General features: G+C 54.5%; 1 protein-coding gene across 3 annotated transcripts; it reads right to left on the reverse strand.

Annotated features, from left to right (window-relative positions):
• Positions 1 to 376: 376 nt before the first annotated feature.
• MFAP2 (microfibril associated protein 2) lies at positions 377 to 11642 on the reverse strand. 3 transcript variants are annotated; one of them, XM_085080368.1, is made up of 10 exons: positions 11255 to 11642; positions 9728 to 9796; positions 5959 to 6043; positions 3668 to 3754; positions 2916 to 2942; positions 2752 to 2838; positions 2351 to 2392; positions 2095 to 2182; positions 1366 to 1439; positions 377 to 687 (listed from the first exon to the last, which is right to left on the reverse strand). In XM_085080368.1, exons 3-10 carry the CDS (start codon positions 5993 to 5995, stop codon positions 584 to 586), a joined length of 546 nt encoding a protein of 181 aa, XP_084936494.1. In that variant the 5' UTR covers positions 5996 to 6043; positions 9728 to 9796; positions 11255 to 11642; the 3' UTR covers positions 377 to 583. The 3 variants fall into 3 exon arrangements, with proteins under 3 accessions (XP_084936494.1, XP_084936497.1, XP_084936496.1); XM_085080371.1 differs by lacking the exon at positions 11255 to 11642 and having other exon boundaries at positions 9728 to 10232; XM_085080370.1 differs by lacking the exons at positions 9728 to 9796; positions 11255 to 11642 and adding an exon at positions 9606 to 9709.
• Between the last annotated feature and the right edge of the window lie 115 nt (positions 11643 to 11757).

The raw sequence follows: 11757 nt of genomic DNA on the forward strand, positions 1-11757 counted from the left end.
GGGAATTGTACCTTATAAAGCGGAAATCCACCCTACAGAGGGGAAATACATCCTGTGGAGGTAAAATCCACCCTATAAGGGGGGAAAATCCACCCTGTAGAGGGGAAATACATCCTATAGGGTGGAAATGCATCCTATGGGGGAAAATGGTCCTTATAGAAGGGCAATACATCCTGGGGAGGGAAAATTCACCCTATAGAGGGGAAATGCATCCTGTAGGGGGAAATCCATCCTATAGAGGGGAAATACACCCTATAGAGTGGAAATGCACCCTATAGGGGGAAATGCACCTTATAGAGGGGAAATCCATCCTATAGAGGGAAAATGCAGGACGCAGGGTTCCCTCTCGGCGACAGAATCCAGGCAGCCATAAAAAAACAATAAACCCCCCCTTCTTTAATCCTTCTGTGCACAAAACAAACAACAAACAACAACAACAAGAACCCATGGGATTTCGGTGGGATTTTCTCTCATGCACGGGAGCTTCGGCGGCGCGGCGGGGAGGAGGAGCCGGGAAGGGTGGGGATGGCGGGATGGATGTCACCTGGTCCCGGGATGGATGTCACCTGGTCCCGGGGTGAGCTCAGCAGCCGCCGCAGCTGCGGGCGCAGGAAGCTCCCACGCTGGGGCAGAGGCCACTCGTGGCCATCACCCCACACTTGGAGAACTTGTCCCGGCACAGGTCGGCTGTGGGAAGCAAGGAATTACCTCCTGGAAAACCCCGGGAGAACCATTTGGGATCCCCCGTTGGGATGCTACTGCGTGAGTGTGGCTCAGCCCCGATCCCAAAACGCGATCCCGCTTCGGTTTTGGGTGATATTCCCTTTTTTTTAGCCCCAGTAGACCCAAGTGATTTATTCCCCTCCCGCCTTCCAACGTCCTGCCGCTCACCACGTCCTGATTTTCCCATTTTCTAACACAAAACTCCCTGGATTTGTGTTTTTGGAGGACTTTTTAGGAACTAGCGGGGTTTTTATATGGATATAAATATATATATTTTCATCCGTGTATAATAGGATGGCGGCTGGAGCAGCTCGGATGATCCAGCGGGATTTTCCCTCCCCAGAACCGTGGGAAAAGGGGTGGTGTGGATGGGGACTGTCCCGGTTTTTTGAGGACGATCCCAGTTTTTGGGGACAATCCCGGTTTTTGGGCATGATCCTGGCTTTTCTGGATGATCCCGGTTTTTGGGGACAATCCCGTTTTTTGAGGACGATCCTGGTTTTGGGGCCAATCCTGATTTTAGGGGCCGATCCCGGTTTTTGGGGCTGATCCCAGTTTTTGGGGACGATCCCAGTTTTTGGGGCCGATCTCGATTTTAGGGGCCGATCCCGGTTTTTGGGGCCTATCCCGGTTTTTCCTCACCTCTCAGCAGCTCCTCGTGCGCGCACACGGTGCGGACACAGATCTCCTTGTTGATGACGTAAACCCGGCGGAGGCTGGAATTTTGGGGACAGGAAGAGCTGGGATGTAATGTGGAGTGGATTCCCGAAATCCCGGGTGGGATCAGGGATATTCCCAAAATTCCAGTCGAAATCAGGGATATTCCCAAAATCCCAGCTGGATCAGAGATTATCCCGGCAATCCCGGCAGGATCAGGGATATTCCCAAAATCCCGGTTGGGATCAGTGATTATTCCTGAAATCCCAGTCAGAATCAGGGATATCCCCTCAATCCCCGGCAGGATCAGGGATATTTCTGAAATCCCAGTCAGAATCAGGGATATTCCCAAAATCCCAGGTGGGATCAGTGATTATTCCTGCAGTCCCGGCAGGATGAGGGATATTCCCAAAATCCCGGTTGGAATCAGGGATATTCCTGCAATCTCAGACGAGATCAGGGACATTCCCACAATCCCGGCAGAATCAGGGATATTCCCTCAATCCTGGTTGGAATCAGGGATATTCCCGCAATCCCGGCAGAATCAGGGATATTCCCAAAATCCTGGCAGGATCAGGGATGTTCCCCGCAGGATCAGGGAAGTTCCCCGCAGGATCAGGGATGTTCCCTCAATCCCGGCAGGATCAGGGATGTTCCCCGCAGGATCAGGGATGTTCCCCGCAGGATCAGGGATGTCCCCAGCCCCACACGCACCTGTAGAAGCAGATCTCGTTCAGGCACTGCTTGCAGGGTTTGTGCACCGAGTAGAGCCGAGTGCAGGGGTACTGCTCCTCCCGGCAGTCTGCGGGCGGCAGAATTCCAGGGAATTCCGGAGAATTCCAGGGAATTCCCGGCTCCCCGGGGGCCAGCACAGCCTTCCCCGGCGGCTCCAGAGGGGTGAGAGGGATCATGGAATGGGATCATGGGATGGGATTGTGGAATGGGATGATGGAATGGGATCGGCACTCACCCAGCGGTCCTGGCTCCGTGGGCTCCGTCTCGGGAAGCGCGGCTGAGGGGAGAGGGAAGGGAATTTTGGGATGAGTAGACGACAGGGAATACGGGATGGGGAGAGTGGAAGGAATTTCGGGATGGGAGAGACGGGAGGGAATTTCAGGATGGGGGGAAGAGAGCGAATTTCGGGATAGGGACAGAGGGAATTCCAGGATGGGGAGAGAGGATTTCGAGATGGTAGAGAAGAGGGAATTTTGGGAATGGGCAGAAGCAGCACCCTGCCCTTTCCCTGGATTTTGGGGTTGGAGCATCCCTGGCACCCAAGAGCTGGGGGTGCAGGGAAGGGATGGAGACCCCAAATCCTGGCACTGGGAGGCCTGGGGGGGCTGTCACCCATTTTTGGGGGCTGTCACCCACCTGGGGTCGGGGCCGGCACGGTTTCCTGCTGGGATTGCTGCTGGGATTGGAAGCGGAACTGCTCCTCGGGGGCGCGGGGGGTGACATCTGCAAGGAGAGACCCCGTGCAGGGACATCCCAAAATCCCCAAATCCCCCCTTCCCATCCCCCCGGGAAACACTCACCATGGTAGTCGTAGTAATCCTGAATTTCTGGGGATCAAACAGAACACAGGGTGGGGTTAGGGAGGAAACTCACCCCATCGGGGTCATGGGATGGGCTGGGAATGGGATTGGATGGGAATGGGATTGGATGGGCTGGGAATGGGATTGGATGGGGTCGGAAATGAGAGCCCTGGAATTGTGTGTGGGGTGGGAGAGGTGGGGAAACTGCAGGGATGAGCCTGAGCCACTTCCCACTGGGTGGGGTGTGAGGTGAGTGAAGGGTTAATAAAGAATTGGATAAAGGTTTAATAAATTATTGGATAAATGTCTAATAAAGAATTAGATGAAAGTTTAATACATTATTGGATAGAGGTCTAATAAAGAATTGGATAAAAGTTTATTAAAGAATTAGAAAAAGGTTTAATAAAGAAATCAATAAAGGTTTAGTAAATAATTAGATACAGGTTTAATAAAGAATTGGATAAACGTTTATTGATTGGATAAAGGTTTAATAATTGGATAAAGGTTCAATAAAGAATTAAATAAAGGTTTAATAAATAATTGGAGAAAGGTTTAAAAAAGAATTTGCGGCAAAGGGAGAGGGAGCAGCAGATGGGAAGGTTGGGAATTCCAGGGGCAGCAGGAGAAGACTGGAGCACAAGGAGGGATCAGAATTCTGCAGCTGTTTGTCCAGGGAAAGCAGAATTCCAGGGAAGGAAACAGGGAATGAAGCAGGAAAGGCTCCCCAGTTCCGGGGAGTCACTTTGGCTCACCTGACTGCTGGTCGTACTGGGAGTACTGGACTGGCTCGGGATAGGTGATGCCCTCGAAGCGGCTGTACTGCGCCTGCACCAGCAGCACTGCGGACAGGGAACAGTGTCAGCGGGGACAGCGAAACCCCATGGCTGGGATTGCACATGGAAACCCCATGGCTGGGATTCCACATGGAAACCCCATCCCGGGATTGGACACGGAAACCCCATTGCTGGGATTGGACATGGAAACCCCATTGCTGGGATTGCACATGGAAACCCCATTGCTGGGATTGGACATGGAAACCCCATTGCTGGGATTGCACATGGAAACCCCATTGCTGGGATTGGACATGGAAACCCCATTGCTGGGATTGCACATGGAAACCCCATCCCAGGAATGGACATGGAAACCCCATCCCGGGAATCGACATGGAAACCCTATCCCGGGATTGGACATGGAAATCCCATCCTGGAAATCAGGGCTCCTGCTCCCGGCAGCCCCAGTCCCAGCCTGGTGTGCCCGGGAGAGCCGGAAAGGGGTTGGGGTGCTTGGGGACTGGGATTCTCAGGGATTGGGGTGCTCAGGGACTGGGGCACTCAGGGATTGGGACGTACAGGGATCAGGATTCTCAGGCACTGAGATGTTCAGGGATTGGGATTGCGATGTTCAGGGATTGGGATGCTCAGGGATGTTCAGGGATTGGGATGCTCAGGGATTGGGATGCTCAAGAATTGGGGCACTCAGGGACTGGGATGTTCAGGGATGAGGATTCTCAGGGATTGGGATGTTCAGGGATTGGGGTGATCAAGGATTGGAGTGCTCAGGGTTTGGGGTGCTCGGGATGCTTGGGGATTGGGATGTTTAGGCATTGGGATGCTCAGCAATGGTGGATCAGCACCAGCCCGAGGTCCCTGCATCATCCAGGTGCTGCTGGAGGTGATCCCAGGGGATCCCAAATCCCTGGAAAAGGCTCCAGCACCCTCTGACCCCTCAAATCTGATCCCAGCTGGCTCCAGGGGGAAATGGGCTTCAAACCCAGCCTGGAAGAGCTGAAGGGATCAGAATCCTTGGGAATGGGGGATCAGAGAACCCCTATGCCCAGGACACAGATCCATCCTTGGGCTGGGAATGGGACTGGCTGGGTTTGGAATGGATGGGTGGGGAATGGGATTGGATAAGGATGGGATTGGATGGCTTAGGAATGGGATTGGATGGGAATGGGATTGGATAGGAATGGGATTGGATGGGAATGGGATTGGATGGGAATGAGATTGGTTGGGAATGGGATTGGATGGGAATGAGATTGGTTGGGAATGGGATTGGATGGGGATGGGATTGGATGGGTCAGGAATGGAATTGGACGGGATTTATCTTTCCCTCTCCCCCAGCCTCACCCTGGAATGTTTTCTGTGTTTCTCCAGCCTTTGTGCAGAGCTGGTTTCACCCGAAATTTCCTGGCTCCAAGCTCCATCCCCTCCCTCCGCATTCCCATCCCACCCCTGCCAGCCTCCCAGGGGGATAAACATCATTTTCCTGGATTTTGTCCCAGTTTTGTGCCACCAGAGCAGGAGGGACTCAGTGCAGAGCTATTCCCGGCCCAAAGATGAGCCTGGAGTGAGATTTTGGGTGAATTTTGGGGAATAACAGGGAATGAGTGAAAAAAATCACTGGGGGTTGTGGTCACCTCCTGTTCATCCCTCAAGTGATGATTTGGTACCAAAAATTAACACTTTGTCCCCTAAAAATGGAGTTCTGGAGGCTTTGGTCCCCAAAATGAGACTCTGGAAGCTAAAAATGATGCTTTGAGCCAAACCCCCAAACATTTGGGTTTGTAAAAAAACTTTGGCCTCTAAATCCGAGGCTTTGGACCTCCAAAACCAGATTTTGGGCCTTAAAAAGGAGGATTTGGGCACTTAAAATGAGCTTTGAGACCTCAAAAAATGCATTTGGGACTTAAAATGAAGGTTTGGACTGTAAAAAAATGAGGCTTTCAACCACAGAATCAGAGCTTGGGGCTCCAAAAAATCCAAGTTTTGGGACCTAAACCTGAAGTTTTGGGACAGAAAAATGAGGGTTTGGGACCTAGAAATGAAGTTTTGAGATGTAAACATGAGGGTTGGGGACATTAAAAAAAATAGGGTTTTAGCTCTAAAAGTGGGGTTTACACCCTAAAAATGAGAGTTTGGCCACTGCAGATGCATCTTGGGGTCTAAAAATGAGTTTAAAAGGTAAAAACGGAGTTGGGAAATGAGGATTTGGAGGATTTGGGGGGTTTTCGGGGGTGTCACCTGGGCTTGGGGACACTGACCTGGCAGGCAGAGCACGAGGAGCCCTGGCGCTCTCATCCTGGTGGAATTGCGGGCAGGGAGCGGCTGGGATGCAGCCGGAGGAGTCTGGAGTGGGAAAAGAGGGAATTCTGAGGGATCGGGGAGGGCAGGAGAGGACAATCCCCAAATTCCCACCCCGGGGGTTGGATCCAAAGGAATCCTCCCCGCGAATCCTCAGAAAGCAAGGAACTTCCCCAAAAAAGGCTTCCCGCCGCTTCCCTGGGGATTCGCAAGGACCAAGCCATGGAATAACCCGCGGGGAGGAAAAATGCCAGGAATTTCACTCCCGGGATAAGGGAGCAGAAAAGCTGGGAATTCCGGGATGAGGGAGGAGAAACACTGGGAATTCCGGGATCACTGCCGGGATGACGGTGGACAGGGCCGGACCCCCCGGAGTGGAGCTTTGGGGTTCCTCTCCGGGGTTTTCCAATTCCTTGGGAAGGGAATTGTTCTGGGGAGATGCTGTGTTTCCTCAGGCACCCCCTAAATCCAAAGGAATGTGGGGATTTGAGGAGAAAAACGGGGATTTTAAGCCGAATCCAGCGGGGCTTGGCAGCCGTGGGCCAGGAAAGCTTCCCGGCCTTTTCCAGGTCTGCTTTTCCCGGCGGGAATGCTGCCCTCATCCCAGCCGGTTCAAGGGTGAAAATGGGGAGGAAAAGAGAATTTCTCCCCCCAAACTCCTCAGAAATCCAAGGGAAGGGCTTTGAGGATGAATCCCGCTGGAATTCCCGGCGCTCCATCCTCTCCGGGCTCTCCTGGCTCTGCTGCCGGCGCGGGGAAACTGAGGCACGGCGGAGAGGAACCCTTTGGAATCTCATTCCTGCGGAGTGGGGAGCGGCCGGGAAGGATTCCCAGCCCGGATCCCGCCGGGAATGCGGCTCCATTCAGTCCCGGAACACTCGGGAAGGGATCAGTGGGATCGGCGGCACGAGAGCCAGAGTGTGGGATCTTCAGGGATCACATCCTGCTCCATCTCCAGAGTGTGGGATCTTCAGGGATCACATCCTGCTCCATCTCCAGAGTGTGGATCTTCCAAGGATTACATCCTGCGCATTCCAGGGATCACATCCTGCACCTTCCAGGGATCACATCCTGCTCCGGAGTGTGGAATCTTCAGGGATCACATCCCTGAATCACATCCTGCACCCACCAGGGATCACATTCCTCTCCATCCCCAAAGCTGCATTTTCTGGCCACCAAAGGTGCCTTCCAGGGACACATCCTGCACCAATTCCATTGCTCTCTCCCAAAAATTCCTTCTGGTCACCACATTCTCTCCATCACCGTCACAGCACCTTCCAGGGACACATCCTGCACCAATTTCATCATTCTTTCCCAAAAAATTCCTTCTGGTCACCACATCCTCTCCAGCACCTTCCACGGACCACATCCTACACCAATTCCATCGTTCTCTCCCAAAAATCCTTCTGGTCACAGTGTCCTCTCCAGCGCCTTCCAGGGACACATCCTGCACCAATTCCATTGCTCTCTCCCAAAAAATCCTACTGGTGACCACATTCTCTCCATCACCATCCCAGCGCCTTCCAGGGACACATCCTGCACCAGTTCCATCGTTCTCTCCCAAAAATTCCTTCTGATCACCAGGTTTTTTCCAGCACTTTCCATGGACACATCCTGCACCAATTCCCTTGTTCTTTCCCAAAAAATCCCTCTGGTCACAGTGTCCTCTCCACCACACCCTGCAGCACCACCCAAACAAAACAAAGCCCCTTCCCACCACAGCTCACCCTTTGGGAACCTCACCCTCCCCATTCCAGACTGGGAATTCCCATCCCAGCAGCCACTGGAGATGTTGACTCGCAGCCCGTTCCCAGCTTCGGGAAATCCATGGAGCCTGAGCTGGGATCACAGAGCCCAGCCCAGCTGGGTGTCCCTCGGTGGGACAGGTCCTGTCTGCTCCCCACGGCCCCAGAAACCGCAGACATGAATATATCCCGGGATAAAAGTGTCCCGGAATAAAAGGGATTGCAGGGGATGAGGAGGATCAGCTCCTCCCTGGGCTTTGCCGAGCCTTAGGGCTGCTGGCAGAGCTGGGATGTGGGACAGTGGCTGGATCCTGGCCAGGGGACCCGGGGGGACCAGAGGGGCTGGGGGGACATCCTGAGCTCTGCTGGTTCGCCAGAATCCAGGATCCCCTGGGAGGCCAGAGCTGGAATCCTGCGGATCCAAATCAGCTGGATTCAGTGCCTGTGTGCCAGCGGGAGAGCCTGGGGAAAGGCTGAGGGATGGATGGATGGAGGGATGGAGAGATGGAGGGATGGAGGGATGGAGAGATGGAGGGATGGATGGAGAGATGGATGGATGGATGATGGATGGAGGGATGGATGGAAGGATGCATGGAGGGAGGGATGGATGGACGGAGGGATGGAGGGAAGGATGGATGGATAGATGATGGATGGAAGAATAGATGGAGGGATGATTCCATGGATCCATGGATGGAGGGACAGACAGAGGGACACACGGACACCTCCTCCAGAGCCATCCCCCCCCTCCCAATCACACAGCTCCGCACTGCCATCCCTCCATCCCTTTCCCAGCCTGCTCAGCTTCTCCCGAGCTCCATTCCCCGAGTTTCCCCCAACTCTTGGCCGGAGCTCGCGGCTTTGGCCGCCGTTGGGGACACTCGGGTCACGTCTGCCCCGGCGGCGCCGCTAGCGGCTGCTCCCGGCGAGACCCCGGAGCGACGCCCACGGCCCCGCGATGTCCCCACCATGTCCCACTCCACCCCAGCCCGAGGGGACGAAGCCCCCTCCGCCTCCCCGTCCCCGCCGTTCCCGCGGGAGGCCCCGGCGCTCCCCTCCCCACGCTGCTCTCCCTCCGCGCAGGGGTCCGGCGGCTCCGACCGCGCCAGATGTTTTTGCAACTGCACATCTGGGAACAATCAGCCCGCAGAAAGAGCACCACAGTCCCTTTCATTCTGCTAAACCCCACCTTCCCCCAGCCTATCCCCCCTCCCCCAGCTTTTTTTCCCCATTTTCCTTTCTTTTCTTTTTTTTCTCTTTTTTTTCTCTTTTTTCTTTTCTTCTTTTTTTTTTTTTTTTAAGTTCTCCCGTTGCCAGAGAGTGAGAGAACAAAGGGAATATAAAAGGATTCCAATTATTTTTCTTTGGCCCCCGACCAGAGGTTGTAAAAAAACTCGGCGCCCCCATCCCCGTTTTCACACATCACCTTTCCCTCAGGGACCCGTCCCCCAAAATAAATCGGAATAAAGGATCCCTTTTCTACAATCTCTTTCCAGGATGGAAAAGAAAAAAAAAAGAAAAAAAGAAAAAAAAAACCAGCTAAAAAGAAATCCCAACGGTTTCCTTCAGGCTTTGGGGTATTTTTAGACTTTTTGGAAGTGATTAAAAATCTCCTCCAACAACTGTCAGGCCTCCGAGAAGTGCCCCTCCCCCCCTTCCTTCAGCACCCCAAAAATCCAGGGCAGTTTGGCTTTATGGGGTTAAAAACGGGAAAACAACTTTTCCAAGCTCCCAGCCGATGGAGGTTTTGAGGTGATTTCGTAAAGCCCCCAAAATGGGGTTTCAGCCCTGTTTGCTGCTGGGGGGATCCCCGGAATTCCTGGGAATTCCTGGGAATTTGGGGGTTTCCCTCGCCTGCTCCTTACCAGTTGGTGCGGCTCTGCCCTCGCCTCGGTCTCCTCTCTCTGCTTCCCCAAAACTCTTGAAATGGGAGTAAAAAAGAAAAAAAAAAAAGCCAAAAAAACAAAAAAACCAAAAAACCTCCTACCTCCAGCACGGGGGATCCGCTGGGTCCTAAAGCCACACCTGGGCCAACCCCTTCCTCCTCCCGCGCCGCCTGCGAGGGGAAAAACCGGGAATAACCCAAAATCAGGGAGAGCCTAGAGCCGGAGACAGGCAACTTTGTGGTTCTCGGTGTCTTTTTTGGGGTTTTTTTTTGTGTCTTTTCTTTGGGATGAGTTTGAAATCCATGGAAAAGCGAGGAGGGAGGAGGATCCAGCGCGGGGTCTGAGCTGCCGGGGGGGAGGGAGGGATGGAAGGAGCAGCTCAGGGAATTTTTCTGTCATTTCGTCAGCTTTTGGGGGAAAAAATAAAAATCACATAAGCCCCGGAATTTGGGATCCCGGGATTGCATCCCCACTCCTGATCCAGGCTCGGTGCTGGATCCGGATTCCCGTCCCAGCAGAGGATGCTGCAGCCCCGTGGGGGTTTTATCCCGGGATGGAGCGGGAAAAAGAGACCAAATCCCGGGGAAAAAGAGCCCAAGTTCCGGGGAAAAAAAGGCTCCCAAATCCCGGGGGAAAAGCGCCCAAATCCCGAGGGAAAAGAGCCCAAATCCTGGGGGAAAAGAGCCCAAATTCCGGAGGAAAAAGCACCCAAATGCCGGGGAAAAAAGACTCCCAAATCCTAGGGGAAAAACACCCAAATCCCTTGGAAAAACACCCAATCCCGGGAGAAGAAAAAGCCCAAATCCCGGGAAAAAGCCCCAAATCCCGCAGTTCCCACCCCGGCAGGGCTGCCCGAGGCTCCGCAGCCCCCGGGGGCAGCGCCAGGGCCGTGGGGCCTCCTTTCCCCGCGGCTGGCGGCGTTCCGGGATTCTGGCTGGGATTCCCGGCGGGATGGGGATGATCCCAAACCACCGAGCTCGGCACGGACACGGAGCCAGGGCTTTGGGGCGAATCCTGCGGGTTTGGGGTGAAAAACCAGCAAGGGAGCAAAGGGATGGAGCTGGGAGAGCTCTGGAGATGGGAATGGGATGAGCAGAGGTTTTGTCCCATGGGATTGGATTCCAAGCAGCCCACGCTGGGTTGTGCTGAGCTCTGAGCACCAGGAGAGGGTCCGGATGCTCCGAAACTCGGGAAAAAAGGGATTTTCGGAGCGGGGGGAGAGGCAGAAGGGGTGGGAAGGTGCTCGCAGCTCCTCTCCAGCTCGGTGTTCCAGCACGGATAAAACCAATCCAGAGAACCCCAAATCCATCCCCGCTGCTCCCACCGAGGTTTGCTGGCCTTCATCTCCAGCACTGTCCTCATCCCAGCCCTGCTGAGGGGCCAAGAGCCGCCTGTTAATCATTAATTGGACTTTAATTAACGTTTAATTAACACCCTCCCGGCCCATCCCGGCCACACCCCCCGCAGCGCGCGGAAATTCCAAACTCCTGGGCGCTTTTGCCTCGAAAACCGCCAAGAACGGGCAAAACTCGCCGCGGCTTCCGCGTGTGCGGAGGGAGGGATTTTCCGGGCTCGGGAAGCCTGGGTTAACAGCGGCAGCTTGGCCGAGCGCTCAGGAAACCTCTTACCTCTGCTTGTGCCTCATTTCCTGCCCTAATCCGCAGCTCCCCGAGGGCAGAGAGGCGCCGCCGGCGCTCGGAGGGGGCTGAGATTTTCCATGGAAGAGAATCCCGGCAGGAATCAGCCCGGGATCGGAGAGTCGGGATTGGAAAATCGCGGGAAGGGGTGCGGGAGGTAAAACCCCCTGCCCAGGAGCTGCTCTGCCCCGCTCGGGGTGAGCAATCTCCGGAATCTCTCTTTTCCTCGGAGCGAGGTTTCGGAGCCTCGGCCAGGACACCTGGGCTTTTCCAGCAATTATTGTTATTTTCGAGGAAATTCCAGCTGGGGAGAGGTTATCCAGCTCCGTTTTGGGCGGCAGGAATCCCAGCGGTGTCATCCCTGGCTCCGATCCCTGCTTTCGAGCATCGAGCTGAGCGTTTTCCAGCCCAGCTGGGAACGAGGTGACCCCGAAACCTCCTCGCGGCTACCCTGTCCCTGGATACTCAGCCGTGGCATCCCAAATCCGTGCCCA

The sequence above is a fragment of the Lichenostomus cassidix genome, chromosome 21 (genome assembly GCF_008360975.1).
Source record: "Lichenostomus cassidix isolate B80296 chromosome 21, HeHo_3.0, whole genome shotgun sequence".
Classification (NCBI taxonomy): Eukaryota; Metazoa; Chordata; class Aves; order Passeriformes; family Meliphagidae; genus Lichenostomus; species Lichenostomus cassidix.

Excerpts from the sequence above, each read along its gene's own strand:
- MFAP2 (XM_085080368.1), bottom strand. The coding sequence starts at position 5,995 with ATGAGAGCGCCAGGGCTCCTCGTGCTCTGCCTGCCAG. Across the intron at positions 2,393-2,751 it reads CGTGCCGGCCCCGACCCCAG|CCGCGCTTCCCGAGACGGAG; the intron begins GTGGGTGACAGC and ends CTCTCCCCTCAG. Across the intron at positions 688-1,365 it reads GCACGAGGAGCTGCTGAGAG|CCGACCTGTGCCGGGACAAG; the intron begins GTGAGGAAAAAC and ends TGCTTCCCACAG.